We start from the raw sequence: 22,334 nt of genomic DNA, 5'->3' as shown, positions 1-22,334 counted from the left end.
TTCAGTGTAAAAATCATTCTCAGTGCACAGAGAAAGTAACAACTTTTCCAAAGAAGCTAGAAGGGGGGCACCTGGGTGGCTCAGTGGGTTAAGCCTCTGCCTTCAGCTCAGTTCATGATCCCAGGGTCCTGGGATCGAGCCCCGCATCGGGCTCTCTGCTCAGCGGTGAGCCTGCTTCCTCTTCTCTCTGCCTGCCTCTCTGCCTACTTGTGATCTCTCTCTCTCTGTCAAATTAAAAAAAAAAAAAAAAAAAAAAAAAAACAAAGAAGCTAGAAGGACTGGCATTCATTCAAACAACATTTTTTGTTTTTGTTATTGTTGAACCAGCCCATCAAGACCTCTCACAGAGACATTTTAGAAGAGACTTCATTAATATGAAGAAGGCTATCCTCTGCCTCCCCATAGAAACCCATGTTCATTCTATTGTAGCACAAAGAATGTTTTACTGCATTTTGTTGCTTCCATGATGTATAGCCCTACATGGATCCTAAGCCCTCTCGACTCCACACTCAAATGGCCCAGCCTCTCCTGGTGTATACACTAGCCACATTTTGGCCTGGAGTAGTAAGGCTTACAGATGAAACTAAACTGTAAACAAAATTGGTTGGTTTCTCCCAAGCATGTCTTCAGTGAAAAGAAAAATTAAACCTAGATTATGTTCTTCAGGAAACTACAGTTCCTACTCCAATCTTCTTTAGTTAGTTAGCCCTTAGAAGAGGAAAGGAAAGAAGGAAGAAGGGAAAAGAAAATTCTGCTTGTCTTTGTTTCCTTTGGGTCACTGCCTTAATCCTATTAACCCATTAATCCTCTTCGCTACCACCACAGATTTGCGTGAATTCTTCCTGGATAGTAAACAAGCAAATTGACCTTATTTTATGTTTCAGAATAGATAGTTTGCTTTTTAAGGGGTTATGTGTCAATCACAATTACCCTTGTCAGCATATTCAGTGCAAAATATAGTCTTGATTTAATCAGTTGCTAGACACAAAAAACTTGAAAACGCATTAACTAGTGGGAAAATAAAAGAAACATTGCTCAAAAACCTTGGACTTCCTGAATACAAGTTGTTTACAGGGTATTTCACACTTTGTCACTGTTGATAGTGATAGAACTGTCAACCTTTGAAATGATAGAAAATGAAAAGATACTTCACTTGGTTTTCCTTCTCTGATCTCAATGACATTTTTTTCTTTAAGTCTATTGTTTCCTGTTTACTTGAATTCTGTATATAACATTCTCAGGTGAGGAGAAATGTAAATGGTTCTTAATGTAAAATGTGTTTGAGCAGTCATTTCTTCTTTCAGAAAACATTTTGACAAATTGTCATCTTTATTAAACATACAGTATTCTCTATTTTTTTTTTTAAGATTTTATTTATTTGTCAGAGAGCACTTGATAGCACAAGCAGGGGGAATGGCAGGCATAGGAAAAAACAGGCTCCTCACTGAGCAAGGAACCCAATGTAGGACTCAATCCCAGGACCCTGAGCCAAGGCAGACTCAACCTACTGAGCCACTCTGGTGCCCCAAACATACAGTATTCTCTATTAAAAACAAAAACAAACAAAGAAAAAGATTTCTACCAAGAAATCTTATTACTTGGACTCCTTTGAAGACTGTTACTTTCTAGTTTTTTGTGAATTTCATTTGTGTGTATAACTCTCCTATATTTTAGCCCATCCTGCTGCCATCTCAAGGATGCTCTGAGAGTTTATTAGAAAGTAAATGCATATTCTTCAGTGTCATGGTAATGTTCACTGGTGTTGTTAATTGTATGTATGATTTGTCAAGTGACGTTTAACACCTTAGGTTTGCTTTTATTTTCATTTTGATCTTGAGAAATACTAGTTAAATATGCTATAATATTAATCTTAATCCATACATGCTCCGTAAACTTTCTTTTTTGGTCATTATATAACATTTGTAGTGATAAGATACATCAAGAGATGATTGTAAGGTCTATAGGCATTATTGGATTGCAGTGGGATGCCTAGGTGGTTCAGTCTGTTAAACGTCTACCTTCAGCTCAGGTCACAATCCCAGAGTCCTGGGATCAAGTCCCGCATCGGGCTTCCTGCTCAGCAGGAAGCCTGCTTCTCCCTCTAATTACCTCTCTCTCTCCCTGACAAATTAAATAAATAAATAAATAAATAAATAAATAAATAAATAAATAAATAAATATTGGATTGCAATATAAAAATGGAGTTGAGAGGTCATACTACCTAGAAAAATAATGATGGAACCACGGATGTGGATGCTGAAAAGGTCTAACTTCCTTTTCCTAGTAGTAAAGGAAATTGAACATGTGAATTTATTTTTAAGAGATTCAGTGATATGGTAGTGTGACATATTTGTTCATCACATTGAAACTAAATTGTGGTCATTGCCAACAGGCAGTCTCTGGAGGCCTCCATGCATCTCTTCTTTGTGCTTTCACCCTCCCTGACCCATGACACCCCTCACCTGACTCCCTCGCCTAGGAAGACTTCCCTAACTACAGTGGGATTAATCACAGAGGGTCCTCCCTTGGGGTATTCTATCTCAGTAACACCCTTTTCCTTTGCAGTAAAACCATCCACTCAGCCTTCTTGTCTCTGACTGGATTCCTAGTGCCCAGCATATCATAGGTGTTCAGTAAAAAGAGTGAAATAAATCAAATGCATCTAGATAGGGGTTTAAGGTCTTTCAGTGGCTACTAGCCTTCCAAATCTCGTTATTAGTTGTATCATTATTTGAATTAATTTCCCAAATTCTCTGAGTGTAAAAAGTTATAGCTGTGACTGAAATTTCATACTTCCCATATTATGCTAAATCATTTTAAACCTCATTCAGATTCTCTAATTCAGATTATGTTTACCTGTGTCGTTATCTTTGAAGATAAAAGGTACTTGTGAGTACCTGAGATATTTGAACAAGATTTCAAGTGTGTTTACCTTAGAGAATCAATTATTTTCAAATCTCAGTACTATTTGTACAGAAACAAGTGATATGCTAGTCAAAAACTAGTCATACCTGCCCACAGATACAGAGAAGATATTGGTGGTTTCCAGAGGCAGGGAATGGGGGCAGGAAACAGGAGTGAAGGGGTTCAAATTGCACAGACTTCCAGTTATAAAACAAGTAAGTCCTGGGGATGTAATGTACATCATGGTGACTATAATTAATAATACTATATTGTATATTTGAAAGTTGCTAAGAGAGTTGAACTTAAAAGTTCTCATCACAAGAAAAAAATGGTTGTAACTATATATGGTGATGGATGTTAACTAAACTTATTGTGGTGATCATTTTGCAATATATACAAATATTACTCATTTTGTATACCTGAAACAATATAACATAATATGTCAATTATACCTTAATTTTTAAAAAATTAGTTATATCTATTTAGAAGGCTTGCCAAAACTTTCTCTCTTCTAAGGAGTTTAATTTTAATTTGTGATTTAAAGTAATGAAACAAACATCCTTACAAATCATTTTTATTCTAGACTAATTGAGTTTGATTAGCTTGAATCAGGAAGAATTTTACTAAATGTGTATATTAGATATTTTTGTTGTATGTATAATTAAATAAACATTTGTGTCATCATTAGATTAAATGTTCCCCTTATTTTCTGCAGAAGATGGAGGGGTAGATGAGCTGGCCAGATGCTCCAAAAGCATGGCCTGAGTTCTTACCTTTCTCAGAGCTCTACAGAGCCAAATAACCATTATTTTTACCTTGGGTTTCCCCTTCTTTTAAGCAAAGCTAGCAACACTGATATATGTGTGTATATATATATTTTTTTTTCTTGAACATATGTAATTACTCAGCCACATTTCAAAATAGAGTTAAAACTTTTTTGTGTTAAATTTGTAGTGACTTGTTTAATTATCAAAGAGGTCCAGATTAATAGTTATAAGGTAAATCTTTTTTAATAATTTTAAAAAGTTTTTAAAACTTTAAAAAATCTGCCTGTTTGAGATGACACTATTTATTATGAACTCTGTAATCTCTGGGAATCTGGAAAATTCTGAATTTGGGTTAACCCTAACTTTGCTACCAAGGTGGAGGGCTGGGTAAGTAAACAGAAATGCTGTGATACTGCAAAATGATACACATTTAATTAAGGACGTCCCTTTTTCCAACCGCATTATTTTAATGTTTATTTCTGTTAATTGCCTATTAACTACATTTTTTTCCCATTTGAAATTAAAAGAGTTCTATTTTGTATTGTTAAAAGGGATTCCTGCCAGGTTAACCTTCCTTATCAGATTAGTATGAATTACAAAATTTCAAAGTTAATCTTTTTGTCAAGAATATGCTTTTCAGGGGCGCCTGGGTGGCTCAGTGGGTTAAGCCGCTGCCTTCGGCTCAGGTCATGATCCCAGGTCCTGGGTTTGAGCCCCGCATCGGGCTTTCTGCTCAGCAGGGAGCCTGCTTCCTCCTCTCTCTCTGCCTGCCTCTCTGCCTACTTGTGATCTCTATCTGTCAAATAAATAAATAAAATCTTAAAAAAAAAAAAAAATATGCTTTTCAGGGGCGCCTGGGTGGCTCAGTTGTTAAGCGTCTGCCTTCGGCTCAGCTCACAGGACCGAGCCCCGCATCGGGCTCCCTGCTTGGCGGGAAGCCTGCTTCTCCCTCTCCCACTCCCCCTGCTTGTGTTCCCTCTCTCGCTGTGTCTCTCTGTCAAATAAATAAATAAAAATCTTTATTAAAAAAAAGAATATGAGATAATAGATATGTGATTTGCAAGTATCTTCCCTCTCTAGGTTCTTTTTGTCCTCTTTTTAAAAATTTATTTTTTTTAATTCAGTTAATTAACATACAACGTATTGTTTGTTTCAGAGGAGGAAGTCAGTGATTCATCAGTCATATATAATACCCAGTGCTCATTACATCATGTGCCCTCCTTAATATCCATCATCCAGTTTCCCCATCCCCCATCCCCCCAAGGTCCTGGGACCAAGCCCCGCATCGGGCTCCCTGCTTAGCTGGAAGCCTGCTTCTCCCTCTCCCACTCCCCCTGCTTGTGTTCCCTCTCTCTCTGTGTCTCTCTGTCAAATAAATAAATAAAAATCTTTATTTTTAAAAAAAAAGGAATATGCTTTGCATATCTTCATATAGAACTGAACATTAAATACTAAGGAAAATTAGAATATGTGAGCTATTAGCATTGAAAAGACTTATGTTTCTAGGGGTGCCTGGGTGGCTCAGTGGGTTAAAGCCTCTGCCTTCAGCTCAGGTCATGATCCCAGGGTCCTGGGATTGAGCCCCACGTTGGGCTCTCTGCTCAGCGGGGAGCCTGCTTCCCTTCCTCTCTTTCTGCCTGCCTCTCTGCCTACTTGTGATCTCTGTCTTTCAAATAAATAAATAAAATATTTTTTTTTTAAAAAGGAAAAGACTTATGTTTCTAATAGGCAAATGTTAAAATATGGAGTGTTAAACTTCATTTTTATTAGCTAATAAAAATGTAAGCTTTATAATAGAGATTAGCAAAGCATTTGAAACATTTTAAGAAGTTCTTTAGGTCTGTTCATAAATAAGAAAAAAAATGAAGGAAAATGAACAAAAACACCAAGAATAAGATCGTGGTTATATTTATACAGTTATCTAATGTAGTTGCATTGAGGACAGGCCAAATATATTAAGGTTTTTTTTATTCATTTTGATGCAATAATCCTGCATCTATCATGAGTCTATTCACTTTGTCAACAAGAGATTAAAAAAAAATGAGCCCCTTTTGGGTTTGTATATGTGTTTGTAAATTATGCCTCTTCTGCAGATAAATTGCTCATAATTAGACATGTGGTCCTACCCAGGAGACAAAGAACATCTAATGCTTTTGAAATCAGTGAATTAACATTCTCTTGGAAAAGTGATTATATTAAGTAAGGAAGATATCCTTTTTTGGACCTGAGCTAAGTAGAATAAATAGAAGGTTAAACTCATTAAAATAATTTTGAAAATTGTAGGGAATGTTAGTAGCATAGAAGGAAGGCTAAATTAAACTCTTACTTCATTGGAATGGGTTGCCATTTTTTTTTTAAGATTTTATTTATTTACTTATTTGACAGACAGTGCATGCATGTGAGCAAGGGAGGAACATAGAGGGAGGGAGAAAAAATCTCCAGCACTCTATGCAGAGCATGGAACCTGACGAAGGGCTCACTCTCATGACCCTGAAATCATGACCTGAGCTGAAACCAAGAGTCAGAGTTTCAACCAACTGAGCCACCCTAGTTTGCTATTTTTAATTCAGTTTAAGCTTAGTGGCCTGAAACAAGACTGAATTGGGCAGAACATAGTTCTAATATTGGTAATGTTTATCTGTAAACTGAAAGATTCTAAATATAAAAATTTTACTAGTGCTTGCTTCTTCACTTAGTTGTTTAAATAATATTACTTTATCTTAGTTTTTTGAATTAAGTTGAAAGAAAAGGCTGGAAATTTATGACATCTTTCATCCATCTTGCTGTGTGGAACATATTTACATTTTTACCCAGACAATACTAGACACTGTGCCCCACCCCTCCCCTCTTATTAAAGCCTCTTCTTGCTGACTCTATATCTCTCTGTCCCTCCCTTCCTCTAGTGTGTGTGTGTGTGCGTGTGTGTGTGTGTAGATCTGTCTCCATCTCTCGTAATTTTTTTCTTACTTCTGGTTACCATACCTATAGCCTATAGGCTTAAAACCTCACTATTGCAAATTTGTATTTGGATTGATTATATGGAAATATACTAGAGCTTTAAACCCTGACAACCACTAATATGTTCTGTATCTCTTTAGGGATTGTTTTTTACTCAGCATAATTCCCTGGAGATTCATGCATGTCATCCTGTGTATCACTAGTTTCTTCCTTTTTATTCTGAATAGTGTTCTTTGATGTGGATTTAACAGTTTGCTTAACCATTCACACCCAATGATTACATTTACGTTTCCATTGGAGACTATTATGAATACAGCTACTATGAACATTCCTACATAGGTTTTTGTATAAACATAAACGCCCAGGAGTGCAGTGGATTGTATGGTAATTGCATATTTAGTGTTTTTCAAAATTGCCAAAATTTTTTTGAGTAGCTATATACTTTACATTCCTACCAGCAATGTTTGAGCAGTCCAGTTTTTCTAGATCTTCATCTGATATGGTGATATCACTATGTTTTGTTTTAACCATTTTGATAGTATAGAGGTATTATTATATACCTCTGTGGTTTTAATGTATGTTTTCTTAAAGACTAATGACATTGAACATCTTTTGATGTACTGATTTGCCATTTGTATATCTGTTTGGTGAATTGTCTGTTCGTGACAGTTGTCCATTTTCTAATTGTTCATTTCTTCATACGCACTTTTCAGATTTCTTTATATATTCTAGGTCATCGCCCTTTCTTAGATATGTGATTTGCAAGTATCTTCCCTCTCTAGGTTCTTTTTGTCCTCTTTTTAAAAATTTATTTTTTTTAATTCAATTAATTAACATACAATGTGTTGTTTGTTTCAGAGGAGGAAGTCAGTGATTCGTCAGTCATATATAATACCCAGTGCTCATTACATCATGTGCCCTCCTTAATGTCCATCATCCAGTTTCCCCATCCCCCCACTTCTTTTTGTCCTTTTTTTAGCAAGGTCTTTCTCAAAGCAAAAGTTTTTAGTTTTGATGAACTCCAGTTGCCAATCTTTTTTTCTTTTTATGGGTAATTTTTTTTTTGTCTCAAATCTGAGTACTCTTTTCCTAGCATAAGTATTGAAGATTTTCTCCAATTTTTTTTTCTAAAAGTTTTATGGCTTTATAGTTTATCTTCATTATCAATTTTGAGTTAAATTTCATATAAAGTTTGAGATTTCATTTGAAGCTCATGCTTATCTGATTATGAATATCCAAAGTCTACTTCCTTTATTGTATTGCCTTGGTACTTTTGTGAAAAATCAGTTGGGCATATCTGTGGAGTCTACTTATAAGTTCTCTATTCTGCTTTATTGATCTATTCCTCCTTTGTTGTCTATTCCTCCACCAAATCCATATAGTATTGATTATTGTAACTATACATTACGTTTTGAAATCAGATAGAGTGATTAGTCCCACTCTATTCTTTTTCAAAATTATTTTAGATATTCTAGTTCCTTTACCTTTCCATATAAATTTTTTTCCAACTTTGTTAGGGTGTATGGACATGCATATATTTAAGGTTTATAAGATGATAATTCAATATATATTGATATACATTGTGAAATAACTACCATAATCAAACTAATTAATGTATCTTTCACCACATTAGTTAACTTTTCTTGTGTGTGTGGTGAAAACACTTAAGATCTACTTCATGGCAAAGTTCAACTATATAAAATATTATTAACTATAGTCACCATGCTATACATTAAACCTCTAGAACTCATTCACCTAATAACTGAAAGTTTGTGTCTTTTAACTAATAGCTCTCTTTTTTCCCATCCCATAGCCCCTGTTAACCACAATTCCACTCTTGCTTCTAGCAGTTCAATTTTTTTAGATTCCACGTATAAACTAGAGTATAAAGTATTTAACATTCTGTGTCTCATTTATTTCACTTAGCATAATGTCCTCCAGGGTTGTCCATAACCATGTTTTCACAAATGGCAGGATTTCCTCTTTTATGGATGACTATTATTCACACGTGTACTTGCACACATGTGCATATATACACCACATCTTCTTTATCTATTCATCTGTTGATAGGCATCTAGATTCTTTCCATACTTTTGTATGACAGGCATCTAGATTTTTTCCATACTATTGTGGATATTGCTGCTATAAACATGTGGGTGCAAGTGCCCCTTCGCATCACCACATTTGTATCTTTAGAATACCCAGTAGTGCAATTGCTGGGTCATAGGGTAGCTTTATTTTCAACTTTCTGAGGAACTTCCATACTATTTTCTAGAGTGGCTGCACCAGCTTGCATTCCCAACAACAGTGTAGGAGGGTTCCCCTTTCTCCGTGTCCTTGCCAACTGACCTGTCATTTCCTGACTGGTTAATTTTAGCCATTTTGACTGGTGTGAGGTGGTATCACGTTGAGGTTTTGATTTGTATTTCCCTGATGCTGAGTCATGTTGAGCACTTTTTCATGTGTCTATTGACCCCCTGGATGTCTTCTTCACACAAATGTCTATTCATGTCCTCTGCCCATTTCTTGATTGGATTATTTGTTGAGTTTGATAAGTTGAGTTGAGTGTTGAGTTTGATAAGTTCTTTACAGATTTTGGATACTAACCCTTTATCTGATATGTCATTTGTGAATATCTTCTCCCATTCTGTCAGTTGTCTTTTGGTTTTATTGACTGTGTCCTTTGCTGTGCAAGTTTTTTATCTTGATGCAGTCCCAATAGTTCATTTTTGCCCTTGCTTCCCTTGCCTTTGGCAATGTTTCTAGGAAGAAGTTGCTGCGGCTGAGGTCGAAGACGTCATTGCCTGTGTCCTCCTCAAGGATTTTAATGGATTCCTGTGTCACATTGAGGTCTTTCATCCATTTTGAGTCTATTTTTGTGTGTGATATAAGGAAATGGTCCAGTTTTATTCTTCTGCATGTGGCTGTCCAATTTTCCCAGCACCATTTGTGCAGAGACTTTTTTCCATTGGACATTCTTTCCTGCTTTGTCAAAGATTAGTTGACCATAAAGCTAAGGGTCTATTTCTGGGCTCTCTATTCTGTTCCATTGATCTGTGTATCTGGTTTTGTGCCAGTACCATACTGTCTTGATGATAACAGCTTTGTAATAGAGCCTGAAGTCTGGAATTGTAATGCCGCCAACTTTGGCATTCTTTTTCAACATTCTTCTGGCTGTTCAGGGTCTTTTCTGGTTCCATATAAATTTTAAGATTATTTGTTCCATTTCTTTGAAATAGAACATCCTGATAGGGTATTTTGATAGGGATTCCATTAAATGTGTAGATTGCTTTAGGTAGCATAGACATTTTTACAATATTTTTTCTTCCAATCCATAAGCATTGAACGTTTTTCCATTTCTTTGTGTCTTCCTCAATTTCTTTCATGAGTACATTATAGTTTTTTGAATACAGATTCTTTGCTTCTTTGGTTAGGTTTATTCCTAGGTATCTTACAGTTTTGAGTGCAATTGTAAATGGGATTGAATCCTTAATTTCTCTTTCTTCTGTCTTATCATTGGTTTATAGAAATGCAACTGATTTCTGTGCATTAATTTTATATCCTGACACTTTACTGAATTCCTGTATGAGTTCTAGCAGTTTTGGAGTGGAGACTTTTGGGTTTTCCACATAAAGTGTCATGTCATCTGCAAAGAGTGAGAGTTTGACTTCTTCTTTGCCGATTTGGATGCCTTTTATTTCTTTTTTGTTGTCTGATTGCCGAGGCTGGGACTTCTAGTATTATGTTGAATAGCAGTGGAGATTGTGGACATCTCTGCTGTGTTCCTCACCTTACAGAAAAGCTTTTGGTTTTTCCCCATTGAGAATGATATTCGATGTGGGTTTTTCATAGATGCCTTTGATGATATTGAGCTGTGTACCCTCTATGCCTACACTGTGAAGAGTTTTGATCCAGAAAAGATGCTGTACTTTGTTAAATGCTTTTTTAGCACCTATTGAGAGTATCATACGGTTCTTGTTCTTTCTTTTATTAATGTATTGTATCACATTGATTGATTTGTGGATGTTGAACCAACCTTGCAGCCCAGGAATAAATCCCACTTGGTCATGGTGAATAATCCTTTTAATGTACTGTTGGATCCTACTGGCTAGTATTTTGGTGAGAATTTTTGCATCTGTGTTCATCAAGGATATTGGTCTGTATTTCTCCTTTTTGATGGGGTCTTTGTCTGGTTTTGGGATCAAGGTGATGCTGGCCTATAAAATGAGCTTGGAAGTTTTCCTTCCATTTCTATTTTTTGGAACAGTTTCAGGAGAATAGGAATTAATTCTTCTTTAAATGCTTGGTAGAATTCCCCTGGGAAGCCATCTAGCCCTGGGCTCCTTTTTGTTGGGAGATTTTTGATGACTTCTTAAATCTCCTTACTGGTTATGGGTCTGTTCAGGTTTTCTGTTTTCTCCTGGTTCAATTTTGGTAGTTTATACTCTAGGAATGCATCCATTTCTTCCACATTGTCAAATTTGCTGGCGTATACTTGCTCCTACTATGTTCTTATAATTGTTTGTATTTCTGTGGTGTTGGTTCTCATCTCTCCTCTTTCTTTCATGATTTTATTTATTTGGGTCCTTTTTCTTTTCTTTTTGATAAGTCTGGCCAGGGGTTTATCCATCTTATTAATTCTTTCAAAGAGCCAGCTCCTAGTTTTATTGAATTGTTCTTCTGTTCTTTTGGTTTCTATTTCATTGATTTCTGCTCTGATCTTTATTATTTCTCTTCTCCTGCTGGGTTTAGGCTTTCTTTGCTGTTCTTTCTCCAGTTCCTTCAGGTGTAGGATTAGCTTGTGTACTTGCAACCTCTCTGATTTCTTGAGAAAGGCTTGTATTACTATATACCTTCCTCATAGAACTGCCTTTGTGGTGTCCCAAAGATTTTGAACATTTGTGGTTTCATTTTCATTTGTTTCCATAAATTTTTTTAATTCTTCTTTAATTTCCTGGTTGACCCATTCATTCTTTAGTAGGATGCTCTTTAGCCTCCATGGATTTGAGTTCTTTCCAACTTTCCTCCTGTGATTGAGTTCTAGCTTCAGAACATTGTGGTCTGAAAATATGCAGGGAATGCTCCCAGTCTTTTGATACTGGTTGAGACCTGATTTGTGACCCAGGATGTGATCTATTCTGGAGAATGTTCCATGTGCACTAGAGAAGAATGTGTATTCTTTTGCTTTGGGATGGAATGTTCTGTGTATATCTGTAATGTTCATATGGTCCAGTGTTTCATTTAAGGCCTTGTTGATCTTTTGCTTGGATGATCTGTTTATTTCAGTGAGGTGGGTGTTAAAGTCCCCTACAATTATTGTATTATTGTTGATGTGTTTCTTTGATTTTGTTATGAATTGGTTTATATAGTTGGCTGCTCCCATTTTAGGGGCATAGATATTTAAAATTGGTAGATCTTCTTGTTGGACAGATCCTTTAAGTATGATATAGTGTCTCTTATTATAGTCTTTGACTTAAAATCTAATTGATCTGATATAAGGATTGCCACCTCAGCTTTTTTTTTTTTTTTTTTTTTTTTGATGTCCATTAGCATGGTAAATTGTTTTCAACCCCCGCACTTTAAATCTTGAGGTGTCTTTGGGTCTAAAGTGAGTTTCTTGTAGACAGCATATTGATGGGTCTTTTTTTTTTTTTTATCCATTCTGATATCCTGTGTCTTTTGATTGGGGCATTAGTACATTTACATTCAGGGTAACTATTGGAAGATATGAATTTAGTGCCATTGTATTGCCTGTAAGGTGACTGTTATTGTATAGTGTCTCTGTTCCTTTCTGGTCTACTACTTTTAGGCTCTCTCATTGCTTAAAGGACCCCTTTCAGTATTTCCTGTAGGGCTGGGGGGTTGGTGTTTGCAGATTCTTTCAGTTTTTGTTTGTCCTGGAAGCTTTTAATCTCTCCTTCTATTTTCAATAATAGCCTATCTGGATATGGTATTCTTGGCTGAATATTTTTCTCATTTAGTGCTCTGAATATATCATGCCAGTTCTTCCTGGCCTGCCAGGTCTCTGTGGATAAGTCTGTTGCCAATCTAATATTTCTACCTTTGTATGTTACAGACTTCTTGTCTCAAGCTGCTTTAGGATTTTTTCTTTGTCACTAAGACTTGTAAGTTTTACTATTTGATGGTGGTGTGTGGACCTATTTTTATTGATTTTGAGGGGGGTTCTCTGTGCCTCCTGGATTTGATGCTTGTTTCCTTCCCCAAATTAAGGGCATTCTCTGCTATTATTTACTCCAGTATACCTTCTGCCCCTCTCTCTCTTTCTTCTTCTTCTGGAATCCCAATTATTCTAATATTGTTTCATCTTACAGTATCACTTTTCTCTTGAATTCTCCCCTCGTGGTCCAGTAGTTGTTTGTCTCTCTTTTGCTCAGCTTCTTTATTCTCCATCATTCAGTTTTCTATATCACAATTATCTCTTCTACCTCATTGATCCTAGCAATAAGAGCCTCCATATTGATTGCACCTCATTAATAGCTTTTTTTTATTTCATCTTGGTTAGATTTTAGTTTATTTCTCCAGAAAGGGATTTTATTTCTGCAGAAAGGGTTTCCTTAATATCTTCCATGCCTTTTTCGAGCTCAGTTAGCACCTTGAGAATCATATTTGGAACTCTATTTATGACATATTACTAATATCTGTATTGATAGGTCCCTAGCGATTGGTACTGCCTCTTGTTCTTTTTTTTTTTTTTTTTTTTTTTTTTGTGGTGAGTTTTTCCCATCTTGTCATTTTATCCAGATAAGAATATATGAACAAGAGAATAAAATAATAAAAGTGTGGCAAAGACCCCGAAAAATGTACACTAACCAAATCAGAAGAATCCCAAAACCGGGGAAGATGAAAGGGGAAAGAAATAAATAAAACTAAAAAATTAAATAGATAGATAGATAGATATTAAACTCGTGAATAGAACAGAGCCACCCACTTGATTTTGGGTGTATTCTGGTCTCATAGAAGAAACTACCTCCCAAAATTTTAAAGAAAGAAAAACATACACACACACACACACACAAATAAGGGTAAACGCAATGAAGGGATGGAGTATGACTGTAAGGATGAAAATTTTTTAAAAATTCTAAAAAAGGAATTGATAAGTTGGTTGGAAAAAGAAAAAAAAAGAGGAGAGTATGTGTTCTGACTGGAGACTAGAATTAAGCCACTTGCTAGATTTAGGGCATATTTGATCTATTAGAAGAAATTTTATCCTAAAGTTTTAAAGAAAAAAACCTATATGTATGCAAAAAAATATGGTTAAATACAATGAAGGACAAAATGAGTATAACTATGAAGATTTAATGGAATTTTTTAAGAAAAGAGTATTGTTAAGGTAAACTAAAAACTTTAAAAAAGGAAAGAGGAAAAGTTAAAAAAATAGAATAAGAAAAAATAAAATGAAAGAAAATTTGACTTTGCAAGACTAAAGGATCATGGGGGAAAAGCCATGAATTCTATGCATTGCTTTCCCCTAGCTCTGGAGTTCTACTGTTCTCCTTGATCAGGGAGCTTGATCTTGAATGGATGTTCTTGCTGATCTTCTGGGGCAGGGACATGTTGTAGTATCAAATGTCTTTGCCTGAGGCGGAATTGCACTGCCCTTGCCAGCGCCCGGGCTAAATAATCTCCTCGCATTCACTCTCAGTAGCTTTTGTTCCCTGAACACTTTACGTACAGCTCTGGAGGACAGGAATGAAAATGTCGACCTCCCAGTCTTCACCTTGGAGGAGCCAAGAGCTCAGGGCCCCAGTCCTCAGTGCGCCCTCAGGGAAAAGCGGTCAGTCACTCCTGTCTCTCTGGTCTCTGGCTGCACTCTGTGCCCACCTGGCCTCTGACCAAGCATTTCTATCTCTGGCACACAGCTCCATTTGGAGTCTCCAAACCCAGCAGATTCCTGCTGCACATTCCTGCACCAGTCCTCCTGGAGGAGGAAGGAGGGGGTCTCTCTGGATCTGCCATTTGTGAGGTCCCTGCTCAAAGAGCAGTGGCTCAGCTGTGCCTTGGATCACCATTTAAGGTAACCCCAATCTGAAAGCTAACTCCTCTGCTCCATCTCTGTAGTCCACTTCCCTGCTCCGATACCTGGGAGCTCTGACACCCCCGATCTTTCTGTGACCCTGCAGGACCTGAGACCACACTGTCTCCACAAGGGCCCCACCCCCACTTAGCCTCTGGAACAATGTACCTCAGTGGAAAAGACTTCTAAAAGTTCTGATTCTGTGCTCCGCTGCTCCACCACAGCGGTCTATCTTCCTGTCACTTTGGATTCACTTCTCCACACATCCTACCTTTCAGAAAGTGGTCGATTTTCTGTTCCTAGAATTGCTGCTCTTCTTCTCTTCTATCTCCTGTTGAGTTTGCAGGTGTTCAGAATGGTTTGATAACTATCTAGCTGAACTCCTGGGACCTGATGTCATTTTAGTCTCCTACTCCTCCACCATCTGGTCCCACCTTGGGTAATACTAGCTCTATAGGGTTAATTGGGCAGTATTACCTCTTCTTCTATTTTCTGAAAATGATTGTATGAAATTGGTGTTAATTCTTCATTGCACATTTGATAAAAATCATTAGGTAATATCTCTCTGGTCTCTGATAATTTTCTTTGCTCTAAAGCCTACTTCATATGATACCCCTCTCCTGGTACGTTTTTATTAGTGTTTATATGTATTTCCCCCATCTTTTTACTTTCATTTCACCTATATCTTTTTTTTCCTTTTTTTTTTTTTACTCTTTAATCTATTTTTTCGGTGTTCCAAGATTCATTGTTTATGCACCACACCCGTTTCACCTATATCTTTATATTTGAAGTGAATTTCTCATAGAATATAGATGGATCATGTTTTTTTAATCCACTCTGCTAATCTTTGTTTTATACTTGGTTTATTTAGACTGTTTACATTTAATATAATTATTGGTATTTTAGGACTTAGGTCTACCTTTTTAGTTTTGTCTTCTTTTATGTTCTCTTTCTGTTTTTCATTTCTGTTTTCTTTTTCCTAACTTCGTGTGGGTTACTTGAACATTTTTTAGACATTTTTTAATTATAATTTTTTGTGTATGTATCTTTTTATAGCTATTTTATTGATTGCTATAAGGATTAAATTTTATCACAATCGGCTGGGTCAACATTTTGTCAGTTTTTATGACGTGTATAAACCTTACCTCCTATCCCTTTACTGTTTGCAACTATGATTTTCTTAAATTTTTTTTTATGCATTTAGAACTATATCATAGTGTTAAAATTGTTGCTGCAACTCTAAATACAATTTTGAAAACCTAACAGGGGTAGGAAAGCCTATTGTATTTGGCTGTATATATCCATGTTTATTTCTTCCTTCCCACAGATCTTGAAGTTCTGTTCAGATTATTTTAAATCTATTTTTTCTTTGTTGTTCATATTGTTTAATTTCTGTTTTTATTCTTAGGTTCACTGATTTTTTTTTTCTGTTTCCTCTTTTCTGCTGTTGAGACCATCCATTGAGTTTTCATTTTCATTTTACTTCTTGATTCAAAATCTCCATTCTAAAAAAACCTATTTCTTTGCTGAGACTTTCTTTTTATTTGTCTTATATATTTATTCATAATTGCTTATTGAAGCATGCTAATAATGGCTACTTTAGAATCTTTGTCAAATAATTCTAATGCCTCTGTCATTTCAGCATTGTCATCTATTAATTATCTTTTTTCATTTGAGATTTTTTTCTGGTTCTTAATATAGGAAGTGACTTCAGGGTTGTCTGGGTGGCTCAGTGGGTTAAAGCCTCTGCCTTCGGCTCAGGTCATGATATCAGGGTCATGGGATCGATCCCTGCATCAGGCTCTCTGCTCAGCAGGGAGCCTGCTTCCTCCTCTCTCTCTGCCTGCCTCTCTGCCTACTTGTGATCTCTATCTGTCAAATAAACAAATAAAATCTTAAAAAAAAAAAGAAGTGATTTCAGATGATAACCTGTACATTTGAGGTATTATTAGACTCTGGATCTTATTTAAATCTGTTTAGTGAGCTCTTTTCTGAGAGGAGATATGGAGAGACCTCGGGGAGCTTGTTACTGCCAGGTGGAGGAAGAAGTCCAAATTCCCTACTTGACCTCCCTTAATACTGAGGGGGGAAGGATTCCTTGTTACTGCCAGGTAGATGTGAGTTGCAGCTTCCTGCTAGGCCTCCACTGACATCACCCTTGCTGGAAAGGTCAGGGGTGCTGCTTCCCACATGGCTTCCACTGAGAGGACTGGAGGATGTTGTAAGGATAGAGGGTAGCCAGGGTTACTGATGGGGGGAAGGGTGTAAGTCCAGGCCCCCGGGCAGTCTCCACTGTCATGGTATGTGTGTGTTGGGGGTTGGTGGTTGATCAGAGAAGGCTCATTATAAGCCTGCAGGGATGGAAGTCCCAACACTCTAGACTGCCTTCTCTCACACTACCCTACGTAGGCTATTGAGACTTTTTATTACAGCCTGACCAGAGCTCCACACTCAACCTCTTCTGGTGTGTATGATAGCAGGTCACAGGTTTTCTGTGATGTTTGCTAGAGTAGAGCATTCATTTTCTAAAAGTTTTGTATTTTATTAGGCTGTCCCTTAGTTCAAGAAAGTAAGCTTTTGTAGAGGATTTTATTTTTCCAGTGGTTTATAATAGAACTTATTTTTCTTCCTTATCTTTTTTTTTAATATAATTTTATTTTATTTATTTTTGGTGTTCCAAAATTCATTGTTTATGCACCATACCCAGTGCTCCTTGCAATACGTGCCATCCTTAAAACCCACCACCAGGCTCACCTATCCCTCCACCCCTCTCCCTTCCAAAACCCTCAGTTTGTTTCTCAGAGTCCACAGTCTCTCATGGTTTCTCTCCCGCTCCAATTTCCCCCAACTTACTTCTCCTCTCCATCTCCCAATGTCCTCCATGTTACTTCTTATACTCTACAAGTAAGTGAAACCATATGATAATTGATTCTCTCTGCCTGACTTATTTCACTCAGCATAATCTCTTCCAGTCCCATCCATGTTAATACAAAAGTTGGGTATTCATCCTTTCTGATGGAAGCATAATACTCCATTGTATATATAGACCATATCTTCTTTATCCATTTGTCGGTTGAAGGGCATCTTGGTTCTTTCCACAGTTTGATGACTATGACCAATGCTGCTATGAACATTGGAGTACAGATGGCCCTTCTTTTCACTACATCTCTATCTTTGGGGTAAATACCCAGAAGCGCAATTGCAGGGTCATAGGGTAGCTCTATTTTTAATTTCTTAAGGCATCTCCACACTGTTTTCCAGAGTAGCTGCACCAACCTGCATTCCCACCAACAGTGTAAGAGGGTTCCCCTTTCTCCACATCCTCTCCAACACACATTGTTTACTGTCTTGTTAATTTTGGCCATTCTAAGTGGTGTGAGGTGGTATCTCAATGTGGTTTTGATTTGAATCTCCCTGATTGCTAATGATGATGAAGATTTTTTTCATGTGTCTGTTAGCCATTTGTTTTTGGAGAAGTGTCTGTTCATGTCTTCTGCCCATTTTTTGACATGATTATTGTCTTGTGTATGTTGAGTTTAAGGAGTTCTTTATAGATTTTGGATATCAGCCCTTTGTCTGTAGTGCCCTGATTAAAATGATTCAAAGTGTACGGATAGAGGAAACATTCCTCAACTTCATAAAAGCTATCTATGAAAAACCCACGGAGAATATCATTCTCAGTGGGAAAAGCTGATAGCCTTCCATTTGAGATCAGACATAGGACAAGGATGCCCACTCTCACCACTGTTGTTCAACATAGTACTAGAAGCCCTAGCTACAGCAATCAGACAACAAAAAGAAATCAAATATATTCAAATTGGCAATGAGGAAGTCAAACTCTCTCTCTTCACAAATGACATGATACTTGATATGGAAAACCCAAAAGGCTTCACCCCCAAACTACTAGAACTTATATAGCAATTCAGTAATGTGGCATGATACAAAATCAATGTACAGAAATCAGTTGTTTTCTTATACACTAACAATGAAAATATAGAAAGGGAAATTAGAGAATCAGGTCCATTTATTATAGCACCAAGAACCATAAGATACCTGGGAATAAACCTAAGCAAAGAGGTAAAGGCTCTGTTCTCGAGGAACTACAGAACACTCATAAAAGAAATTGAAGAAGACACATAAAGATGTAGAGGCTTTTTTTAATATAATTTTTTTATAAACATATAATGTATTATTAGCCCCAGTGGTACAGGTCTGTGAATTGCCAGGTTTACACTCACCATAGCACATACCCTCCTGTAGAGGCTTTTTTATCTGTACCCATCGCTGTAACAGGTGGCTATCTTCTTCAGTTTGAAGTCTGGGATATAAGAGGCAACAGAAAACCCAGGAACTCACCACTATTGTTTCTTAAGTCTCAAGGTCTCTAGGGCTGGTGTGCCACCTTCTTTCCACTTTTCAATGTCTTATGTTTAGTTAATATGTAATGTTAGGCATTTTAGTTGTGCTTAATAGGATAAATTAGGGAAAATATGTCTACTCCCACCTTCCCAAAATAAGAAGTCCTAAATTTTCCTTAATGTTAAGTAACACTACCTCCTTTGAGGAATGAGTGCTGAAGATGTCAAGTCAGATGTCTGAAAGGAACCAGGAGAATTTTGTCTGTTATGTCCCCACATTCCTTTTTGAATTAAATATGAAGCATTTCTGTGACTGTGTTCTATTTGACAGTGAAGGTAGAAGCTTCTTTGGGTCTTGCTGTCATGTTCTTTGAAAGATTAGAACTGTCAAAGTGTCTGAAGGTTTCATTTGTAAATAACATTTATTTTAATGTCTGGGTAATTCTTGAGCCTGTTGATAGTCTTTGCTCACTCCCTGCATTTCTCCAAGGCCATCATCTACCAGAATAGGAGACCTGAGGGAACTCAAGCCCAAGCAGTGACATGGCCTTCTTTCATTCCACCTCTCCTGACACAGACTTGCACTGGAAAAGTAAAATTAATTCTATTGACATTTACTCCTGAGCATGTGAGGGTGGGTGCCACTTCTGTTTGTTTTTCTTATTGAAGTATAGCTGACATACAATATTCCATTAGTTTCAGGTGTGCAAAATAGTGCTTTGGTAGTTCTGTGCATTACACAATGCTTACCATGATAGTTACCATCTGTCATCATACAAAATTTTACAATGTTATTGACTCTGTCCCCTATGTAGTACTTCTCATCCCCATGACTTATTCATTTTATTTTTTTTTTTAAGATTTTATTTATTTATTTATTTGTCAGAGAGAGAGAGGGAGAGAGAGCAAGCACAGGCAGACAGAATGGCAGGCAGAGGCAGAGGGAGAAGCAGGCTCCCTGATGAGCAAGGAGCCCGATGTGGGACTCGATCCCAGGACGCTGGGATCATGACCTGAGCTGAAGGCAGCTGCTTAACCAACTGAGCCACCCAGGCGTCCCAGACTTATTCATTTTATAACTGCAAGTCTGTACCTCTGAATCCCCTTCACCCATTTTGCCCATCTCCCCAGCCCCAAGCCCAACCCTTCTAGCAACTACCAGTTTGTTTTCTATATTTATGAGACTGTTTCTGTTTTTGTTTGTTTCTGTTTTCTTTTAGATTCCATATATAAGTGAGATCATATGATATTTCCCTATCTTTGTCTGAGTTATTTCACTTAATATAATACTAAGTCTTATTCATGTTACAAATGACAAGATCTCATTCTTTTTATGGCTGAATAATATTCCAATGTATATATGTACCACATTTTCTCTATCCATTTGTTCATCTGTGGCCTGACTTTGTTTTATCTATCCATAGCAGGTGAGTCATTGCCCTTTATATTCCTGATTTAGCAAGAACATGAAGGAAACCCAACATTGTAAATAAACTGTAACTGTAAACTGTTACATTTCTTTCTCTTTTCCAGGCAAATGCTTATTGCCCCAAGTGGAAGTTGCCCAGTTATTCTGAATACTTACTTTTGTCAGAAAGTTGTTGCCAAAGAAGATTCAAAAATAATACATGAAGTGCACTGTTGGGACACAGCCCTTCCAAGAAGTATCACTTTGGCTCAGAGATTTAGATTTAGGAATCTAACAAATACATCACCTGAAAGCCAGGTAAAATTTCATTTGTTTTAGATGTTTTATGCTTTGTAATAATACCGGATTTGAAAGATATAAGCAGAGATGTTTACCTTTGGTTCCCCTTCAAATACTCAGTAAATATATATGCTAGAACATCTTGTTATTACTGTTAGGCCTGAAGAAAGTATGTAGTGGTTTGGTATTTAGTAGCCTTCTTTTCACAGTATTTCATCTATCTAATTGTGTTTTTTTAATCTTTATCTTAGTCTATCAAAATATATGATTTTTCACTTTCTTATTCTCATTTTGTAATTGTCTAAGAATTTTGCTTAAGCTTTTTATTTATTAAATAAAAAAGTTATATTTTTCTTTTTCACAATATCTATATCCTTAGGATAAATAGAGCTGCACAAACTTGAAATTATATGCTGTAGATTGTTTTTTGAAATTTTGTTGGCCCTGGGTCATGATCATTTGTCAAGATAAATTTAGGGAACCCCCTAAATTTCACTCATAGAAGGCATAAAGGGCACTCCAGGGACTGTTGCAGCTTTTAAGTGTCTGTGACTCCAGGTGTACCATCTCAGGTTCACCCAGTTAGCTGAATCAGCACTGAATGATTGGTTTGAATGCTAAGAATGCTTAGGCTGACAGATAGTATGAGGGGATATAAGAAAAAGAAAAGTAGGAGTTCCTGGGTGGCTCAGTCAGTTAAGCATCTGCTTCAGCACAGGTACATCCAGCTCCTTGCTCAGCATGGAGCCTGCTTCTCCCTCTGGCTGCCACTCCCCCTGCTTGTGCTCTCTCTCTCTCTTTCTCTCACAAGTAAATAAAATCTTAAAGGAAAAAAAGAAAAGAAAAAGAAAAATAGACAAACTTTCATCTTGTTTGTAAATATGTCAACAAGCCTACTCTCCCTTAAATTATCAAAAGAAGTATCTGAAGGGGATAATAGGGAAAAGGGGGCTCTCTAATTAATTTAATTTATGACTCTGAGTGCATCCCTGCTTTAACATTTAGTTGTAAATAGCTATTAATATTAAATTCTTGAGATAACATTTTTGTCTGACAACAGTGACAACAAAGCCATTGTGTAACATCATGGTTATGAATATAGGCTCTGGAACCAGATATCCTGGTTCAAATTCTGCCTCAGTCATTTATTGTTGAGTAACACTGGGCAAGATTCATAATTTTTCTGTGTTTCAATGTTTTTATCTTTAAAATGGTAATAATGATATAACTATCCACTTGGGTAGTTACGAAGTTAAATATGTTCGCTATGCAAGTATAGTACATAAAGAAAACTGCCTGGAATGTGCTCTAGAAGTGTTATTGTGATATTTAATATTATTGTAAAGGGTTGTTAGGAAGCTACATGAGCTGTGAAGTGTCTAGCCTAGTAGACTGCACACACCAAGAACTTAATAGCGACTTAATTTTGAAACCCTGGTCATTCTTTTGTTTTTTAGTTTGTCCTGTTGGGATTGTTTACCTCATAAAAGAAAAATTTTCTAAATTACCATGAAGTATTGTAATAGTAGGACTTTACATGTTTTCAAAGACCCAGAAGATCTGTGCTTCTATTGATTGGAAACACTCTTTGCTGTTCCCATGTT

General features: G+C 36.7%; 1 protein-coding gene across 5 annotated transcripts in view; it reads left to right on the top strand.

The window, feature by feature from the left end:
* The window catches only part of SPIDR (scaffold protein involved in DNA repair), a 676,929-nt gene that overhangs the window by 514,739 nt on the left and 139,856 nt on the right, over positions 1 to 22,334 (top strand). For all 5 annotated transcript variants that reach the window (XM_047723664.1, XM_047723668.1, XM_047723665.1 and 2 more), the window contains one exon: positions 20,556 to 20,748. In XM_047723664.1, the coding sequence (XP_047579620.1) occupies positions 20,556 to 20,748 (193 nt within the window). The remainder of the gene's footprint in view (positions 1 to 20,555; positions 20,749 to 22,334) is intronic.

The sequence above is a fragment of the Lutra lutra genome, chromosome 4 (genome assembly GCF_902655055.1).
Source record: "Lutra lutra chromosome 4, mLutLut1.2, whole genome shotgun sequence".
Taxonomy (NCBI): domain Eukaryota; kingdom Metazoa; phylum Chordata; class Mammalia; order Carnivora; family Mustelidae; genus Lutra; species Lutra lutra.
Note: the sequence above shows the minus strand (reverse complement) of the source record. Positions and strands in the feature narration are given on the sequence as shown.